Raw genomic sequence first — 22,423 nt, 5'->3', positions numbered from 1 at the left:
GCTTTTATAACATAAAAATCTAGAATTTGATTTTTATTGACCACAAAAAAAATATTTAAGTATAAAACCGATTAAAAAGAAAAAAAAAGAGCCTATACCAAAATTCACACAAATAAAAGAAAGTTATTGGATGAGAAATAAAAAGGTATGTTAAAAAATATAATGAATTTAAATTTTTAAAAGAAGTGATTTGATGAAATTAATACACTCGGCCTTTGAAATTATGGCAGGAAAAATAAGTAATTTAAATTCTGTGACTTTGTCACACGAAAATTAAATAGACAATAAAAATATCCGTAAATATTTTCATACTATATTTTGCTAAGTATACATGAACGTTAATTCCCTTTTGTCTTGTAAATTATTTATACCACTAAATGTTGTTAGGCCACCTTCTGATGGTGCGCCTCAGTCCTCACTAGTCACTACAATGTATCCGATTCTTATTATAACTAAAATGATTAAATGATGTTACCTTTTTGTATGTTGTCAATGTAGTAATAAAAGTGCTTACTCCTTTCTTACAACTAGAATTTTTGATGTTATATACCTAAAATCGTTGATTATCGCATTCAACCTTTTCAGAATAAAGAACAATTTTCTTTATATATTGTAATAATTTATATTTAAATAGTAACATACATAAATTCATTGTATACTAAAAATATATAAAATAGTGAGTGACTGTATTATTTGTACATACGTCTTATTTTGAGTAGTCTGAAAATTTGTGTTCAACACGACTCTTATTTTTCTCTACAACCGTGTACCTTGTACGTATAATAATTCTCAATTTTATTAACATTGTTAAGAAAAATAATATACCACATAAAAAAATAGGAAAGTTAGAGAAATAAAAAAGAAAAAATATTATTTACACATTAAAATTAATAATAAAAATTTAAAATTAATTATTATATATTTTTTAATATATATTTTATATTGAGAATTAATTTGAGTGTATTAAAAAAAATAAGAAAAAGTGTGCGGTACGGTATATGTGAGATATGTGGCAAGAGAAGGGAGCGTGGAGGGAGGAAATCGAAATCTGCAGTGAGGGCTCTGTTCCCCTGCCAGGCTGTCTATATGACCCAGCAGAGCACCCTCCCATTCACATTCTTCACTCTCACCACCTTCCTTCTCCCTTCCCACCTCTCCCCCTACCCACCCATAGTCCCATATTAACACCTGATTACTATAATTTTATTTTAATTATTATTAGGAAGGCGGTGGGATGGCAGGATGTGGTTTAGAAACAAGAGCCATTCGTGTGTGGGTCAGACAACAACACCACATCATACATATCATTATCAGATTATTAGAGTTAGTCGACCCTATTAACAACCGGGTCCTCCCAAATAAAATCCCCCCCACGTTTTTTCAATTCTCTTTCACAATCACCTTTTAATTTCCTCTCTTTTCTCCCTCCCTCCCTCACTCACTCTCTCAGCTTCAACTCACCACTCACCAATAATCATAATCCCTTCTTCTCTCTCAGCTCTCTCTCTCTCTCTCTGTCTCTCTCTGTCTCTCTCTCTATATATATATAACAACAATAACACACCGCAATAAACACTAAGAAGAAGAAGAAGAAGAATGGGAGTAGAGCCACGAACACCTAGCTCTGAAACGGAAACAGAAACAGTAGAAACTGGAAGAAGCACTGCCACATGTGCTTCACCACCATCAACACCAACTCTCACATCGAGCAAGAAGCGATCAAGGCAAAGCAATAAAAATGACAATGACAGGAATGCTAACACTAACACCAAGCACCCTGTATACAGAGGGGTCAGAATGCGCACGTGGGGAAAATGGGTCTCCGAAATTCGGGAGCCACGCAAAAAGAGCCGCATCTGGCTCGGAACCTTCGCCACCGCCGACATGGCAGCGCGTGCACACGACGCCGCCGCTCTCACCATCAAAGGCTCCTCCGCCATCCTCAACTTCCCCGAACTCGCACCCTCTCTCCCCCGCCCCGCCTCCAACTCCCCCCGCGACGTCCAGGCAGCCGCCGCCAAAGCCGCCGCAATGATTCCCCCTCCTCCTACTCCTACTCCTACTCCTCCTCCACCGCCGGAGGATGAATCCTCTTCCACCACCACCACCACTACCACCTCCGAGGATGAGGAGCTTGGCGAAATCGTTGAGCTTCCTCCGCTTGGAAACAGCTTCGAAGTAGCTGAAGTAGATCCGAGTGGGATCAACGATCTTGATCAGTTGGTGTTCTTCGATCCGTTTGACGGTAACTGTTACCCTTGGAATCAGGGAAGCATTTATGATGATCATGATCATGATTGTTATGGCTGCTTCATTAATCATAACAATAATAATAACAGCAGCGACATCATGATGTCAATGCTGCTCGAGTCAGATTCTGTTCTTCCTTCTTCTCCTTCTAATCTTTCTATTTCTTCTTCTTCTTCTTTTTCTTCTTCCCTTCAATGTTCTCTCTGGCAACACTAATAATGTTATTGCAGTCTCATCATCTTTTTCTTTTTTCTTTTTTTTTTTTTTTACTTTTTCTGGTGGAATTAACTTTAGCTCTCTTCTGTCAATTTTGTTTTCTTTTTTTGAAGGGCTAAATATATAATATAATTTCTTAATAAGATATATTTTTCTGGTGGAATTGTGTTTTATAGTCATATATAGTGTGTATTATATGAGAGACTATGGTGTGTTCTAATAGGAGACGAGAGAAAATTAAAAGCACTGTTTTGTACTGTGTTTATTATTTTTGTGAAAGATGTTATGAAAATAAGAGATATATAATAATAATAAATCATCATGCAACTACTTGCTTGTTCATTTCATAGATATAATGTTATTTTAAAAAAATATTATATAATGATGATTTAGATAGAGTAAAAATTTTATAATTCTCCTCTTTAATTTTTGCTTGCACTGTACTGTGTACAATGCTAATCTCAGAAATAATGTGGGTTCAATTCAATGGTTTTAGCTATGAAGTATGAACCATAGTTGCTTGTGATATAGCATATACGGTCAAAGTTTGGGTCAATATCATTATCATGATGATGATGATGCAAGTTAAATGAAGAGTAAAAAAAGAAAAAATTCTACGTTTAAAAAGTGGTTCAGACGGGCTTGCATGATATAGTTTTGCTTTTCAAAGACAAGAATAAAGGTTAAAAGTAGATTCTTCAATTTAATTAATTCTTTTAATTTGGCTTTTTTACAGCTCATTAATTCTCTTTCCTCCTCCTCCTTCTTCTTCTGTTCTTTTTTATTTTTATTTTTTAATTTTTTTTAACCGTATAGACACACACCTTGGGTCCATACAAAATCAGTACCTTAAACATGGGGCTTCCATTATTATTTTTCTAGATGTTAACAAAATTCCAAAGTCCTGATCTATCATATGATTGAATAAAATGATTAACCCGCCCTTGGATTCGTAAATTTACATTACCTAATAATGTGGCTGGAAATATATATATATTTAAAAGATAATAAAAAATTAATTTAAATAATTTAAAATTATTTTATTTAATATTTATTAATTATTATTAAAATAATTTTATAATTTTAGATATAATAAATATATAATTATAAATATTATATTATAGAAAATAATTTCAGAGATATTTTTTTAGTATTACCGATATATAGGAGTTTAATTTTGACCCCATAGTATATACAGCTAGCAACAAGTTTATAACACGCAACGCGGCTTTTCATGTCTTACAATTTTCCTTTGGTCATTGCAATATTCGACAAAAACTAGTGCTTGCTTATCCAATTCTGCAAATTGTATTATTAAAGTACGTAAAATTTAATAATATATTAATAACATTTGTACCGAAAAGATTATTTAAAATCTAACCCAAGTTAAATCATATCATAGCATTATTATGTGCGTGAGTTGTAGACTTGGGTGGGGATTTGAATGGAAGATGGATGTATCATGTATCAGTGACAACAGTAATCTTAAGATTAAAGATAGACCATTTGAGTTAAAATATTTCAAATATTATGTGGAAGGAATTAATTGGCCTTATATATATATAGTACATCTTAATATAGATTTAACTCTAATGTTTCTATATTTGGCTATTTGCTAGTTGCTTTGATAGGGTAGCTATAGCTATTTTAATTAAAGCATGACAATTTGTTATCTTTCTTTTATTAATTGGTACCTAAAAATCTTAAGGAAAAAGTTGAAACTAGCTAGCTATCACTTTTGTTTTTTTTTTTCCTCCTCTCTCTCTTTTCTTTTTTTTTTTTACTACTTAATTATTGGTTAAGATATATACCTGATATCTACTTTGGTTGTGGGGTTCTATATTAGCTCTTTCTAGTGATAATTGCTTTTCTTTGCCGTTGCTGGATCTCTGAACTTTACAATATGTGGCCACGAGCTCAAAATCCTTAAGCATTGTCACTCAAAAATAAATAAATAAAAACATTTATGATCTTCGTTATGCATGGGTGTTATTAGTTAAGCCGTTTTTCCAATTATTTTTAAGAGGAACGATTCTTTATTATTGCTTCCATATAGGTCATATATATAATAATAAAACCATGATAGATATTACAAAAATTTAGTCATCACTAAATTAATTATACGTATAAAATATAAAATATATATTAAAAATAAATTAAATAGCATATATATTTATATATAAATATATAATAATTATTTTTTGTGTATATATATAATATGGTATCAATTAATTACGTGATTATTATAAACCAAGATATAGGTTTCTTTGGATGGTAAATGCTAGGGATTAATATTTTGGTGAAAACTTTTACACATAAATTCTATATATAATTTAGGAAAGTTTTTAAAGGTATCCGAAACACCGATACTTCAGTAATTTTAATAGTTGATTTTAATTAATATATTATATATATTTTTTATAATTAAAATTAACAGTTAAAATTATTAAAATATTAAATAAAAAATAAATTTGTTCATAAATAAAAAATTTTAAACAAATTAAATCGAACGAGTAATACAATAGAAGTCTTTAAGAGATAAATGCATACACTAAAGAAGAATTTCAGGCATTCCAAAAATATTAGTATTCTATTAATTTTGATTGTTATAATATATATATTAATTAATACTAAAAATATTGAAATACCGGTATTACTGGAATATTGTAAAATTTTGTTATGATATATCATACTTATTAAAGCTCCTGATTTGAGATGTTGTTTAACAGCTTCTTTTCATGAATCTGGAACACAAGTGAATGTACCTTAACAGGACAACCTGGAAGCTAAGGAAGGGTCCCTTCTTTGAACCAATTCTTTTGCTGCGATGCTGGAAACTAAAGAATAAATAAATAAACATAGGTCCCTTTTATATAACTAAATGAGCCTACTTGTCACCATTCGGTATTTTTGTTACTTTGATCTATTTCCATGCATGTACCATTGGTAAATTCTTTGTGCGCATGAAGATTAATGCGAATATGACATAGCTCGGAGGGACCAAATATTCATATCCAATTTTTGGTATACAGCTCTTTAATTATTAATGGTCAAAAAAGAAATGAATATAAGTGAAATTTTTAAATAGTAATTTTTAGTATTTTTTGTTATCATATAAATATTAGATTGTTTTTAACAAATAAATTTTATTAATTTTATTTATGTAAATTTTAAAAAATACAATTGTAAACTGTATTGATTTATATGTATAAAATTTTGATAAATATAGGTATAAATTATATATTTTTTGTATACAAAATATCTATAAATATAAATATAAATTATTACTGATAAAATAATGAATAAAAATAATAATAATTGCTAATCAAGTAAGATTGCTAATTTATTAATACTATACTAGCCGGTGCCTATTAATCCGTTTTTATGTTTTCAAAAGTATGGGCAGTTATCTTTTTTAAAATAATGGTATTTTTTCAAGTGTAGGCAGTTAGTTTTAAAATAAAAACACTATGTGTATATAAAAAACCTCGTTATTAACTTAGTTACTATTGTTTAAATATATATATACGGTTTCACATATTTTAATATATTATATATTTTAATATATTTTTTTTATAAATAATTAATTTAATAATTCATTTTAGTGTATATATAATATGATTAATTTAAAAAATATATTTTAAAAGTATTATCATGAAATAACTTTTTTTAAGAATAGAGTTTTTAAAGTAATAAAAAGAAAGAGATAAATTATTATATCTTTAATATACTCTTTTAAATAATATTTTTTTAGTTTATTTTAATTTTTGTATAATTTTTTTTATTTGTCTTATACTATTTTTTAAAAAAATAACAATAATTCTAAATCTTTTAATTATATAAATTTTTATATTATATCATAAAATTACTTCTATAAAAATTTAAATTAATAAAAAATATATAAAATAAATATTAGGATCAAGAATGATATCAAGATTCTCCTAATTACTTTTTTAACCAACAAAACAAATTTACTATTTGTTTCCATATACACTTATAAACCTCTTCTTTCTGCGCAAATTTAGGCAGCCTAAGTTTGTCTTTAAATTTGGCAAATAGTTCTGTTAACTCTATCTCTAACAAAATAGAGATGAAACTCAAAATGGTTGGTTTTATTGTGAAGGATTGCATTGGATTATATATGCCAATAGCACAGCAGACATTATCACAATATACGGTTGGGACTGTCTTGCAAAGTTGTTTCATTTCAAATAGCAATTATTGAATCCAAATTAATTACATGAAGATAGTGCTTTTGCTGAATTGTGACTTACTACTTGTTGTTTTGTGCTTTTTCAAGAAATTAAGTTCGAGCCATAGTACACGCAAAATTCATATGAGACTTTTTAAATTGAAAATCAAGATGTATCATACCTGATAAGTATCTCAAAATCCGTTTCATTAATGTCCAGTGTTCTTTAGAGGGATTAGATTGATATTAATTAACTAAGTTTGTTAATAGAGTAAGTAGAGAAATGTCATTTGTACACTAAAATCAATTACCAATGTATTTGTGTATAAATATATATATGTGTGGTTTAATTTATTTTCAATGTGTATTTGTATTTTATACTGATGATTGACTTTTGTGGCTGATTTTGATTTACACGTAACATAACTCTAGTAATTAACATATTAGAGTGGCCAAAACATTGATAATAGACAGTTATTATATAAAATACAGCGAGTATGTAACACATTAGGATAATCAGAAGCTATTTTAAGAATAGAGACACGTTTGAAATTTGTGCATGCCATATTCAATCTTGTCTCAGTAGAGAAGAACTTTTTTGGTGGCCTGCGATTTAACTAAGTAAGAATTAAGTCAGAAACTAAAATACAAATTGTTATCTCTTGTAAAGCGTGAAACACTGATCAAATTTTGAGTGATACATAATACATGAAATAAATCATAGAGTTTATAGCGTCTACAAATTGAGTAAGAGAGAATTATCAATGTATTGAATAGGTTTCCATCCCCACTGCCTATATATATACAAATTTAATATTACATTAAAATGAAGATATTTTGCAATTCCATAATCATTTTAAAGGGTTTCAACTTTATATATATGAAAAGCAGCTCTTGTTTAAAACACATATAATTAGTACAATTACATTATTAGGCAAATGCAGCTCCCAAAAGTTATATATATTATTTGTTTACATGGTTTTATCATATACTTTTTGTTAATTCCATTAAACTCTAGCACAAGAGTATTTAATTAATTTGGAGAGGGAAAAAAATGGTAGGTGGACGCACAAATACAAATAGTGGCTTTTGTTTCAATAATTGAGGAGCAGCCTTAACCCATTTCTCATTCCCTGTTCAAAATAATCACAATTTTCATTCCCACCTATATATATGTGTGAGTTTACAAGTCAAACCTTCATGTCCCCATTACATTAGCTGTAAGATGTGAGGGGTAAAGGACTAAGGACCCATTGCTAGATTGCTTTGCTCATCACCATTCTTGTCTTCTAGTACAAGATTTTCGTGCATTATTATTATTATTATTATTCAAAATTGAAAACGAATTTTAAAAATAAAAAAGATTGGTAAGGTGAAAAAATAAGGGATAGATTAGTCGATATTAAATTTGTAACTTTATTCAAATGCCATCTTCACTCTCTTGATTAGCTAGCCTTCCAATAAACTAACTGCAATAATGACATCAAACATTAAAAGTAGAATTATTTAATTACATTTGACTCTCTTGATCTAATTGTAATGCTTCTAACTTCATTTTTTTTAAATGTCTATATCAATTGCTTTTATAATTTTTATTAACAAAAAATAGCACATATTTTATAGTTAGGGCTTATATAGGACTTTAGGTCACTACATATTTTAGACAATTTAAAAAAGATATAATTAAATATTGTAAACATCATTTTGAAAGTTTTAATAAGAAGATCAATCTATCTATACAATAATATCAAAATTCAATGAACAAATTAAAGTACATACATGAAATAGAAGTCAAAGGTATAAAGTAAAATTAACAAGGGCATAAATTAAATACATGTGCATGCATCATGTCATTACATGTGGATGCTTTGAGAACTGAGTTTTATTTTAATAAATAAAAACTAATGCTAAACTCTACTGCATGCTACTCCTACAGACTACAATAATAATAAGATCATGAATACAACTGAGGATATCGTTGATGCATTTTGACTTGGGTAGACTTATCAAAGCAAACGTATTTTATTGAGACCAAGGTCATATATTTTGGTGTCACACGTGCTCTTTGATTCCACAGTTGACCTCTAATTAATGATGGAATTGTTTGGGAATTACAACATAATTAAGACGGGTCTATTTGCCTAGGTTTCATATCTGTGTAAAATAACATATAATTTATTTTTTGTGATGTATCATTTTTTAATTGGTTAGTAGGTTAATCATGATTAAATTATTTTATAATTAAATTAATTTTTAAAATAGATAATTATGCAATTTTTTAAAGTATTAAAAATTGAAATATGACTTTTTTTTCAAATTATTTTTAGAAGATGTATCCTAATCCTTTATAATAGTTTTTAACCTTTTGTTTCTCTTTTATTCCTTCATTTTCGTCGCGCTTCCCAAACAGCACTGCCTCGTTAATTGTAATCGAATTATAAGTCATCTGAATAACTACAAAAACGATAGAAAATTTCAGAAATGCAGAAAAGAGAGAAAACTAACTTGTCAAAATACGACGAAAGAGACTCTGGCCAGAGCTACCCAGGAGTGATAACAACGACGAACGAGGACGTGACAACGAAAGATGAAGGGAGCCACAGACGCATGCTATGACGCAGTGTTGGAGACACATCGGAACTGGCGGGACGAATCGGAGGAGATGGTAATCATAACTTATGGACTCTGGAGTTCAGCCATTCGAGTCTTCAGGAGAGGCATGAGAAAGAGTTGTTGAGTGAGATTGAGAGAGAATGAAAAAGAAGAATTTAGGATTAGGGTCACTATTAACGTGATTTTAAAAATTAAAAAAATTAATTTTTAATTTTTTAATAAATTATACATTTACCTTTTTTAAAAATTTAATTACAATATAATCTAATTAAAATAGTAACTCAAATTAAAAATAAATATCTAATTAAGATGTAATATATTATAAGAGGCATGTTATTTTAGAAAATATCGATAAAATTCTCATATATATATATATATATAATTTTCCAGAAATTAAATGGATTCGTCTGATAATGACATGCATGATTATTTATTTATTAGTACCGTGTAGAAAGTTCTAATAGGCGATTATCTCATCAGTGATTGCATAATCAATCACTTGCCTAATCATTCTTTGATACTAAATCTCAATCATGTGATATCGAAAGGACTGATGTCTTTTTCTTTTTTTTTTTTCCAAATTAAAGAAAAGACTAATAAATGTGACAATGGTGAACTAATTTTTTAAGGGAGTTACTCGGATAAAGATACTTAAAATATTTTTTTTTAAATATTTTTTAGTAATTAAAATTTAATACATATAATCGATTAAATCGTATTATTTTTATCAAAATTAGACTAGACAAATTAATTTGACTGAAAAAAATAGTAAATCAAATATTGAACTAGTCTAAATTAATATTTTTTTTATAGAAAATGACTATAATATCCTATTATAAAAAATAACTAAAATACTTCTATTTTATATATATATATATATATATATATATATATATATTAATTTTGAGAATCCTAAATTCAGGTTTTTTTTTCTTGTCATAAGGTTTGGATTTAGAATTTTCAGAATTAATATATATATATATATATATATATATATATATATAATAAGGATATTATAGTTATTTTTTATAAAAAATCATATTAATTTAAATCAGTTCAAAATTTGATTTACTATTTTTTCGCTCAAATTAATTTGTTTAGCCGAATTTTAATAAAAATAATACGATTTAATTGATTATATATATTAAATTTTAATTATTAAAAAAATTTTTAAAAAAAGACATTTTAAATGTTTTTACGTGAGTTGCTCCCATTTTCCAAACACCACGATTCCATATTCATACATATGATCACATGGTTGTGAGAATATATAGCGTAGCAGGCGCTACTAATAAATTACGACCCAATCTCGGTGCTTTGCTTTAGCATAAATACAACTATATAAACCATTATTATTATTATTATTATTATTATTATTATTATTATTATATACTAAAATCAGTTATTATGTATTTATATATAAATATATATGTTGTTTAATTTATTTTTAAAATATATTTTATATTAATAATTATTTTTGATAATTAATTTTAATATACAATTAATATTTTTGTTATTATTATTATTAGAGATGCAACTAACCAAGTGAGAATTCATGAAATTATTATATATTAAGATCTTAGTTGGCCTTACTAATTAGCTTATTGTTAACTAGAAGCTGGCATGTTAAATATCTCAGCGCAGAATCTGCTGAAGTGCTTTGCCCCTTAAACCCAAATAAAAAAATATGGAAAATTAAAGGATCATATATTATTATTGTCATTTCACAAATTGTTGTTCTGTGTATTACTTCTAATTTATAGCACGTCAACCTTTTATATATATATATATATATATATAACGGATATAGATAATTTTGACATATATAATATGATAAAAAAAAATTGTAATAATTTAATATAATGAGATTAAATTTAATAATACAATAATGAAAACAAATAAATATTATTATTATTATATACTATTCAAAAAAAAATTTAATTTTATTGAGAGTGCTTTCTCCTTCAATATTACATACATCCGTCCACACACACATATATATCACTTTTACTAAAATAACATATATACAAGTGCTGAATTATTTCTGGTGTGATTTTAAAATTACGACTTTAATTTGTAAAATTAATCACTAATATAATTATCAAATTAAACAATTTATATTATACTTTTTGAATGCGTTTTTTTTTTTTTTTGAGTTCTGTTTTAATACAAAATATTTGTAAATATAAATTTTAAGATATATGTATAAGTGCTAATAAAAAGTTGTCGTGGAGTGGTCAATTTGGCGCCATTTATGTGCAATATAATATGTGATCTCTTGCAATCATAAGACAGGTAGGAAAGAAGTGTCACGAACACAATAATAGCTAAGAACCTGGACATTGAAATTAAATAATTCAAATAAGATATATCGTTGTTGGTAAGATATATAGTTGTTGGTTTTATTTGCAAACCGTCACGTGAATCGTAAGATTTAATATCATGGCGCTATAGCATTTTTAATGATAGGTACATATTCCATATGCTTTTGATAAATTATAATAACATTATGATTATGATAAGTTATTATGGTAGAAAATATTATACAAATACAAAAACAAAGATTATTATCAGTTCTACATTTATCAAAGATAAAATCTGTATATAATTTATAGTACAAGATTTCTTATTTAATGAGTTAATTTTTTTTAATTGAATAAAATTCACTCAATTTAAATTCTAATATGATATTAGAGCTTATTTGATCCAATAATAATATTGTTAATTAGAAGTTCTAAATAGTTTATGTCTAAGACATTTTTTTTTATCATATAAGTTAGTTTTTAGAGGTGAGTTAAATTCATTCAATTTCAATAATTCCAATAAAAGTAATATAGAAAGTTGTGTTTCTATTCCTATTGCTTTCATTTTTTTTTATTTTTGACAAAAAAATAAGAAAAATAACATTCTAAATATATAGGTTTTGTTTTGTTAGATATATAATTATTTATGTATCTTCTTTTATCATCTTAAAGTTGTTGGAGTGGAATTGATATCATGACGTAATATTTAAATAAATTTCTATAATCGAAAAATTTAAAATTTAATTTTTGTTGAACTCTAAAAGAAAAAATATAGTATAAGACAAATTAAAATATTAAAAAAAAATTCATACAAATCTAAAGAAACTACTCTTGCATTATTGATGATAGAGTTGAAATTAAAAAGTCTGAGTCTTAGTCTAATTTTTGAAAGTTTATTACACTTAATTGATGGGTGTGCAGAGTTGATTTTGGAAGTTTGTTATAACTTCTTTCAATATTAGTACTATATATATGGTAGCATAGTGTGGCTACTTGATATGTGAGTTATTGTAAAAAAAAAAATTAATATTGATATCAGTATTTTCTTTTTATCTTGATATTTTCTGCTATTCTTCTAAATTTTCAGTGCATTGTTATGGTTCATACCATTTTTTATTCATGCATGAAAGAACATATTTAAGATATAATTATTTACGACATATTTTCTCCCGCGTTCTAATTCAATTATCAACTAAAATCTAGGAAATTAAAATAAAATTTCACTTTACTAATAATATTTAATATAGAAAAATTTGTTTGACCGATCAACAATAACACAAATATTATATGAAATTATTATAAAAGTTTAATTTTGATCGATGTACTTATAATGTAAAATATTTTAGATAATCGTGTCATTATAATATTATGTGATTAGATCTACATTTAAAACGATTTTATATTAATAATACATTAAAATTAATAGATAAATTTTGGAATTGTGTATTTCAATGTATTTCTAACACTACTCAAACTACACACATATTTGCAACGGTTGTACAAGTAGATTAGCCATGAAGTAGTTGTTATTATAACCAAGAATAATTTATTTATATGGTGGATGGCAAATAAGAGTTGAGAGGTATTAGGAAGGGAAGCATGCATATGTCTCCAAAAACGATAGTGTCATAATTAGAAAGGCAATGCAGTATCGTTTCCCTGAGGAATCTTCAAATCAGGGTTGGTCCCCTCTTTTCCAGATATATAAGACAACCCACGCAACACTCTCATCTTAACTCTAGATTTTGAGGCAACTCTTCTCTCTCTCTCTCTCTATTTTTTTTTTTTTTTTTTTACTTTGATTTTGTTTGTTTTTAAGCTTCATTTCCTATATATTTTTTCGTGTCAATTATTATTAGTATTATTGTATGAATCTGAAGATTCTCCTGCTCTGAACTGCTGCGTGTGTGTTTTGAGGAAAGAATTATTTTAGATATAAGTTATAGTTGTCAATATCCTTGAGAATGATGTGATATCTATATATTAAGAATACAATGTGTAAATTTAAGAATCCTAAAAAAATTAATGTTAAAATTCTCATTTCACTACTTAAAAAATAACGAATTACAAACAGAATTACGGACATATTTTTATCTTTTTATTGGAGAATTTTTAATTATTAAAGAATTTTATCCATCAATAAAAACCTCTTCGATAATCTATCAATAATTTATTGATAAGTTTTCCAATGTTACCCACGAATTCTCTATCCAAAATTAGCACCCAACTTACTAAAATTTTAAAACTTTTGAAATGATGAAGCTTAATTAAAACAATTAATTATTCAAACTTCAAATTCAATTTTTAGCTTTTGTATGTATGTTAAATAAATGTCCATTTATGTATTTTTATTTGTTCAAGATATAGCTATTATATGTCTTCTCTAATCGATTTAAACTTTTAGTACAAGTGATTTTATCAATATAGTATTAAAGTTTTTTATCGAAATCTAGAATTCAATCATTGTTGGTTTTGATCCAAAAGAGGAAAAATCAATATAAGCTAAGAAACAAAAAAATAACTTATACTATTATGATCACTACAAAAAAAATGCGAAATACTGTCGAATTTACCGTTAAAATTAGTGTTAGATATTAGCAGCAGATTTATCGACGGATATGGCAATAAATTGGTCAGATAAAAAAGTTATCGTCGGATTATATTTTTTGACGGTAAATTTGCCGGTAATGTAACACCCTACCATACAGAGTCTTATGCTTAAGTCATAATTCAGAGATGGCAAGGTATTACGACCTCTAAAACAAAAATTTAGTACGTATAGTAGTATGAATGATTGATTATAACTAGGAGCCTTTGTAGAAAAAGGGGTAAACAAAAATCGCAACTCGAAAGCGCAACACTCCGTTCGATAACGTAACGAACAAGGATAACCAACGCGAGATTATATATATACAAGGAGTGTCAAAAACAGGAATATCAAGACTCAAGATCCGGATGCGAAGATAACCGGTCCGAGCATAATAATATATACATATGATAAAATAATGGAAACCCCAAAGAAAACCCAAAGGGACACAAATACATAAAACCTATTCTCCAAAATCTCCCATAAGAGGAGTCATCACAGTTCGTATTATTTAATGGAGATAAAAGTATCTAAGCAAAACATATAAGCCAAAACATAGCCCCGAGAACAAAGGATCTTCGCAACTCTAGAAGTCTCCAGCATGCCTCAGCGGGAAACCTCACGTCCTGCATCTGAAAACCACAAAATCCGCATGGGTGAGAACCAGAGGTCCCCAGCATGGTAACAGCTTCCACATATATAATACATAATAATAGAGGAAAGCCAAAGGCAATCCTAGAACTTCCTCCAGATAATATCAAAGCTTATAAACAAGCTAAACCATATAAGGGCATCTGACTAAAGATTCTTCAGTCTAACTAATACTTCCCTTTCCAAATCCTTCAAACCTCCCAACCACCAGCAGGAGTATATTATAGCAAACACAGTTATATCAGACAAAGGATATACAAATAGGAGCAGTTAAGACATTTAGACAATTAGCAAGTAATATGCAGTCAAATAGGCAATCTCAAACAATTCACATAGTATGCATATGATGAATGCCTGTCCCTAGTGGCCGATGATATCATCTTGTCGGTTATAGAGCCAACCCGACAAGTCCTGGTCGCTAACCATTGGACTGTCCCTCTGTCGCGCATCCCCAACTCGAGTTTTACTCGTTATAAACTTGATCATAAACATGATCCATATCCATCACCCTCACTGGTGAATATTTCGGGGGCGAGCTCATCCGGGTCTTTCACAGTGCCCGGCCACACTTACGACATAGGGTCAACAGAGTCTCGAGCCTCCACCTGGAGCACGTGGTGGCTAGCCACTGCTACTACCCAGGGATCTCGTGCCTCTGATAGTGGAAGTGCAAATCTCGATTATCAATAATTCAGCATAAACATGCATGAATTCTCATCCATGGATCAACATCCATATCAGCCATCCGGCTCACGGTTCAGTCCAGAACCAGCCAATATTCATAGCATACACAGCTATTCCGGCTCACGGTTAAATCCATAACCAGCCAATATTCATAGCATACACAGCTATTCCGGCTCACGGTTAAATCCATAACCAGCCATTTCATTAACAATTACAGCCTTTCGGCCCACGGCATAACAAGCACTTCCACCACCATCCTCCGCATCTCACATAATCATCTTGATCCTCATTGATCATTCATTTTTCCCTTGCTTCACTCGCAAGTTACCTCATTCACTAGCCCCTTTTTAATAGCTAGGCATGTCATAATGATTTAAGACATAAATGGTGAGATCGGAGGTTTAGAAGTATGAGATTTGGCTTTTAAAACTCAAAAATCAACTTTGGGATGAAAACAGGGCCACGCGTACGCGCACTCCACGCGCACGCGTGGATGGCCTTAAAAACTCATCGACGCGCAAGCGTCATGCACGCTAACGCGTGGATTACAAATTTGCCAATCGACGCGTACGCGTCAACCACGCGTACGCGCGGGTGTTCTCGTGCCCCAAGCACAACACCGGCACAGTTCTGGCATAACTCTCTGGAAAATGGCTGGGCATTGGGTGCAGCACAATCGGCGCGCCCGCGCACATCACGCGCACGCGTGGATGGCGCTTTCTGGAAGATCGGCGCGTACGCGCCAGATGCGCCCACGCGCAAGGGGTCATTCTGCTAAAAATTTTCTAAGTTAAAAGCTGCAGAATTTCACAGATTTAAACCCCAATCTTCCAACGGACATAACTTCCGCATTTTAAATCGTTTTTCACCCGTTCTTCGAACGGCATGGACATCCCGGATCCAATTTCATTTATAAACAGATTTGGTACAAAACGGAGATCCGTAGTCCAAGTTATGTCCCATCAAAGTATGCCCAAAAACCATATTTTCATACAAAACCACAATATGCCATTTTCAAAACAAACCATTTTCAACTCTTTTCAAAATCAATCAAAACATGCCAATTTCATCCCTTTTCTTTGAAATCAATCAAAATGTATCAAATTCAACATCAAGCCTCCTCAACTCACACATTGACACATTACCACAATTTACCAAAATCACTATCTCATCATTTTACCCCACTTCACCCAAGTGGCTCAAACACAAACACATTGACATATCATACACTATTCCTCATGCCAATTCTCAACAACACCAATTCTAATAAATCATCATTATACATAATCAATATCATATTCACCATCAACATGGTTCAACCCACAATTCAACCATAACCAATCATCAAGCATATATCACGACATGCATATTTCTCATACATCATACCACCAAGGCATCAATAATCATCATCACATATATGACCACATCATATATCTCAATCATTCAACAACATCAACAATTCAATGCCTATCTTAGGGCCTCTAGCCTAAGTATTTCCTACCACATTACATATTAGATACGGGAAACCGAAACCATACCTTAGCCGAATTTCCCAAGCTCCCCCGGAGCACTTCCAAACCACTTATCCACAAGCTCTCAAGGCCTCAACACCTCCAAGAACAGATTTTTCACCACCAAACCCTTTCCAAACTTTTCAAAGTCACCAATCAAGCTCCAATATCCACACATACACAACCTAAGCCACAACCATCATACCCATACACAACATCTCAAAACCCAAACATCATAAAACCACAAATCACACTAGGGTTGAGAGTCTTACCACACCCAAGGTCCAAGAAGACAAGATTAACCTTCTCCTTCAAGAGAGTTGGGTCCTATAACATCAAAGAACCCAAAATCTCAACATTTAACCCATGAAACACGAAAATAAGGGCTGGAATTTCGAACAGAAACTTGTGGCTTATCTTAAGATTGATTATATGGGTTTTGTAGAGCTCTCCGCGGTGAACGCGTGGCCACAAACGGGGCGGCAATCGGAGCTCTAGATCAAAAGTTATGGTGGTTTGAAGATCAACCAAGGGAGAGAACTTGAGAGAGTGTTCTTCCTCCCTTTCTCTCTAAGTTCAGCGTGTTTTTGAGTGTTGTGAGGAGAGAGAGTGCTGAAAACTAGGGTTTTGGTGGGCCCACTTTGGGTCCGGTTGGCCCGGTTTGGCCCGTTCGGTCCAATCTTGGTCCGAATTCTATAAAATTGGTACCGAAATTCTCTTCTCAGTCTCCTCTATCACATTTAGCCATAAAAATCACATTTTAGGCTTTCTAGAATAAATTCTCATTTATGGGTTAATTAGCCGTTAATTAACCGGGTTTTACAGGTAATATTTGGAGGGAGAAAAAGAAACATTGGCGGGAGCATTACTGTCGGATTTATCCGCCGATAAACCTGATCTAAATTCAAAATACGCGGCCTTCTCCCCTAACTTTCGAGAACACTCTTCTCTCTCCATCTCCCATTTTCCTCTCTCTTCTCTCTCCCTTGCAATTACCTCCAGCAGCCCCTTCGACCACCCTTCGTCAGTGCTACCCACCTCGATTCTCCACCAAAGTCTACGTCAGGTCACTTGTATCGTGTTTTATTACCTCAAACAGAGTTGCTCTTTCTGTCTCTGCAACCTTTGGAAGAGCTAACTCTACTGCTCCCTCTGTCACCAGAATTGGTCTCTTCTCTATTGTCCAAGTAGGTTGCCCTCATCTTTCTCCCTATTCCATCTTGTTTTTATATTTTTAATAAAAAATTGTAACCCTTTTTGATCCACCATTCATTTTCACCTTGCCTCTGGTTCTTTTGCCGGCGGTTGCTTTAGTTGCCGCCTGCATCCCCTTCTATTTATGCCGCTTCTAGTTGTCCTACTCGACTCCTCTACCCGTGCTTCAGCCAAGGACAAGCACCTTAGGATGAAAAGACCCGTAAAAATGCTCATTAGGATTCTTTGCATCACTGCCAAGAAATCTCTTTGTAGTGAAGATAAATTTTTCATTGCTCATTGTATAATTTTTATCATCCTACGACTGTTTCATAATTTGTCTCTCATATTTGGATATCATTCGTTACAAAATGTTAAAAAATTTTGGATTGAAAAATTTATCTATTTCAGTGTTTGAGTATTTAGATAATAATTGTTCTAAAATTTATACAATAATGGTACTATTACTATTGTTTATATATCTGATGTAAGTTATTTGTTAGAATTTTGAGTTTTAGTAGCCTTAATAATGCTAGTTTTATGTTATAGTTAGTTCACACTATATTTGTGATTTGCTGTATTGTTTCTTTGGCTTGAACCTTTTGTATAGGCTACTTTCTTTTCTTTTTTTTTTATTTTGTCTTTTATATATATATATATATATATATATCTTTTTTTTTTGAGATTTAATAGAGATTAAATTTTAAATTTTTCGATCATAAAAATTTTGATAGCATGTCATGATATTATTTCTTTTAAAAATATACTTAAACTAATAAAAGAGAAGACACATAAATAATTATACCTCTAACATATATAAAATTTATGCTAAAAAATATGCCAAAAATATAATAATCTGTCATATCTCTCCTTATATATAAGCTTTTGAATAAATAATTTCATAAAGAGTGTCTTATAAGTAGATAGGATTTATTCTTTCAAGGCATTAGATCAGAATCAATCGATTAATTAAAATATTATTGTTATAATTTTAAATGTAAGTTATAAGTCTTGCATATATTATCTGAATGAAAATATAAAATAATCATCCAATAATAACTTATGTTTTAGTTTTTCACTTAATTGATTTATATTTCTTTCCTTAATTCAACATAAGAAATTTTACTTTTCAAAAACAAACTAATTAATAGTGAATATCTAGAGTCACAATAAAATAATTTTGAAGCTTGATTTATTGGTATGGAATAATAAATGGTACACACTATTAGGTGAATGGGAGTTAATGTTATAGGTAACCATGGAAGAGGGAAGTGCAAAATTTAATGAAAGGGAATTGATAGATCCTCATTCCATATATAGCAGTGAATGTACTGTGCTTTAAATTTAGGCTAATTTTTTTTGTATGGAAAAAATATTGGTGTTTTTGTTAAAAATGGGAGTATTTGGTGTAATTACAGATGGGTGGATTTTTTGGGTGGGAAGCCAACACGTGGGGGGCGTGTTGCAACACGTGGGGGGCGTGGTGGACACGTGGCAGCATTTTGGCCAACACGTGGGGGGCATGTTGGACACGTGGCAGCTTCTTAGCCAACACGTGGGGGGCGTGTTGCAACACATGGGGGGCGTGTTGAATGATTTCCATACTACTGTAATACACTTCAAATATCAATATTCAACCAAAACACCATCTCTTTTTCCATATTAAAAATAATTTCTGTTAAATTTACATGTGCTTTTTTTCTTTTTTTTTTTTAAAATAAAAATTTTGTAGGCTAAAGCTTGTAGCTAATTAGCTATTAATTAGTTTTTTTTTTTACGATATTTTCGAACCCGATAGGTCAAGGACTAATTCGTCGCGGATCTGAGTTCTATTTAGAGATTTGTTGCTGGCCAATGATTTGCTGCATGTACAAAGCGAAATTTAAACCTCCGACACTTGTTTAAGCGGACGAGTGAGATGACTATTCGACCAACTTAAGTTGATTTGCTATTAATTAGTTATAGCAAGAAAGAAGGCTCTGTAGTCTCTAGTCTCAACGCCTCAGTTTCAGTGTGGTCCAAAAACGAGTGTTTTGGTTTGCAGCTTTTCAAAAAAAGAGGGACTCATATTGAAGGCTATTGTCTGGTCAACCTCCAGCATCACTAGTCAAAATGTCATATTTCATCAATCCATTAAGAATCCAAAATAGTAATAAAGTTACAAAAATTGAAAGCTTCAGTCCTCTTGAGCTGCCACGTGTCAAGGGTAACTAAAATTAAGTAATATTTGTCTAACTCTTGGTTTCATATATTATAGGTAAACATGTTAGATATATAATTATTTATATATTTTTATTTAATAAGTTAAATTTTGAAATATAGAATTTAATAAAAATTATTATTATATTTAAAAAAATAATTTTATTATAAGACAAAATAAAAAAATTAGATTTAATTTATGTAAAATTTATGTATCATGTTTAAGTTTTTTTTTTTGAAAATAGACATACTAGACATATGATTATTTATGTATTTTTAGTTAATTTAAATTTTTAAAATAAATAATTTCATGACAAAATAACTGATAAAAAAATTATTGCTCAAATTTTTGGATTCCTTTTAAGTTTCTTTCAAAAGTTATTATAGCATTTAAAATAAATAAATATATTATTTTGCTTACAAATGTTTTTAGCGAGAAGAAATCATACATATTTAGTTTGGTAACTTTGTCAGCTAGAACACATTTAATACTAAAAAATTATATTTTTTCATAATTTTATTTCAGTATTCCTTATCACAAAAAAGTTAGTTTTTTTTTTCTTTTTCGAATTATAATAAGCATTACAGTATTCTAAATTTTTTTATATAAAAAATTAGTTTTAATTTTGAGGAATTGTATATAAAACTTGGGAACTGAAATGATTAATAATTGATACAAGGGAAAAATTGAGATTTTATTAAAAAAATACAAAATTGCATTTTCCTAACACCTTTAAAAAAATATTCTTTTTAATTGATAAAAAAACACTATCTACATTTTAATTAGTTTATATATCAAACAAAAGAATTAATAATAAAAAAGAGCATATACTTTTCATAATTAACTAGAGCACTATCCAAAAAAAAAAGCTAACAAACCCAGCCAACAACTTCTTCTCTCAGCTAACGTAATACAATGTTTTTGGTATAGTTATAAATTTATAATATGACAATTGAAGCTAGCATTGTGTGTATTTGTATATTTTAATTTTAAGATCATTTGGGCCCATGCACATATATCTTCTAGAGGAGTATTAAATATTAATGCCAATAATTTGCAAGATAATAATACAAAAGCAATTAATGAATGGGGTATGTATGATTTGTGCAAGATATATGTTGTTGGGTGCAAATCAGGTGGGGCCTGAATTCCAGAAAGATTCACATTACGAAAGCTTGCCTCACTCTGACGTTGAGACCAGTTGCATTTTATTTATTTTTTTTACTTTTTATTTTATGGAAAAAAAACTTTAAACAGCTTTTAACAATTATTTCTAAAGATAATAAGATCTCAATAAAATTTTTGTTTTATTCTTTATTTTTATGAAACTAATTAGTTCTTCTATTAATATTCTCGCTCTGTATTAATAAAATAAATATAGATGACATATTAAACTGTTGACTTATCCATTAAAACTCAACTAGGATTGATAAATTTTTTTGTGAAAATCTCGTTGTTTTTTAAAGATAATTGTCGATGTTGTTTATTATTTTATATTTTTTGTTACCTTTTTAAAATACACTAGCTAAATTTATAGTGTAAAACTAAAAAATATTAGTGATTTTTAAATCATTTTTATCTATAAAAATTAAATAAAAAATATATTAGCAATTAATATATCACATAAGTATATTTTAAAAATAAATTATTAACAAAAAGCAAATTAGTCCCACAAAATTAAATATCAAAAATAATTTTTTTCTGTTAAAAACCTCAAAATCCTTTAAAAAAATTATGAGAAACTGAGATGAATATTCACCTTTATTTTAATTTGATTCTTTGAATCAGCCAAAATATTGAGTACATTTTAATATTGAGATTGATTAAAGAGATCTTTTTGTCTAATTAATAGAATAACAATAATTTGGCTGCCTTATTATAGGTAGAACTACTTAACATGATTGAGATTTTTTTGTCTAATTAATAAAATAACAATAATTTGGCTACATTATTGTGGGTAGAACTAGTTAATATGATTTAACTGCATTTTAACTAGTTCTACAAGAGTTTAATGTTAGGAAA

General features: G+C 29.4%; 1 protein-coding gene across 1 annotated transcript; it reads left to right on the top strand.

Moving 5' to 3' along the window:
- The first annotated feature begins 1,359 nt into the window (after positions 1-1,359).
- Positions 1,360-2,999, top strand: LOC130982518 (ethylene-responsive transcription factor TINY-like). Its single transcript, XM_057906556.1, has one exon. The coding sequence runs from the start codon at positions 1,597-1,599 to the stop codon at positions 2,464-2,466; it is 870 nt and encodes a 289-aa protein (XP_057762539.1). The 5' UTR covers positions 1,360-1,596; the 3' UTR covers positions 2,467-2,999.
- The last annotated feature ends 19,424 nt before the right edge of the window (positions 3,000-22,423 follow it).

This window comes from Arachis stenosperma, chromosome 5 (genome assembly GCF_014773155.1).
Source record: "Arachis stenosperma cultivar V10309 chromosome 5, arast.V10309.gnm1.PFL2, whole genome shotgun sequence".
NCBI classification, from domain to species: domain Eukaryota; kingdom Viridiplantae; phylum Streptophyta; class Magnoliopsida; order Fabales; family Fabaceae; genus Arachis; species Arachis stenosperma.
Note: the sequence above shows the minus strand (reverse complement) of the source record. Positions and strands in the feature narration are given on the sequence as shown.

What these genes read in the sequence shown, in the direction of transcription:
- LOC130982518 (XM_057906556.1), top strand. Translation starts at nt 1,597, where the DNA reads ATGGGAGTAGAGCCACGAACACCTAGCTCTGAAACGGAAACAGAAACA.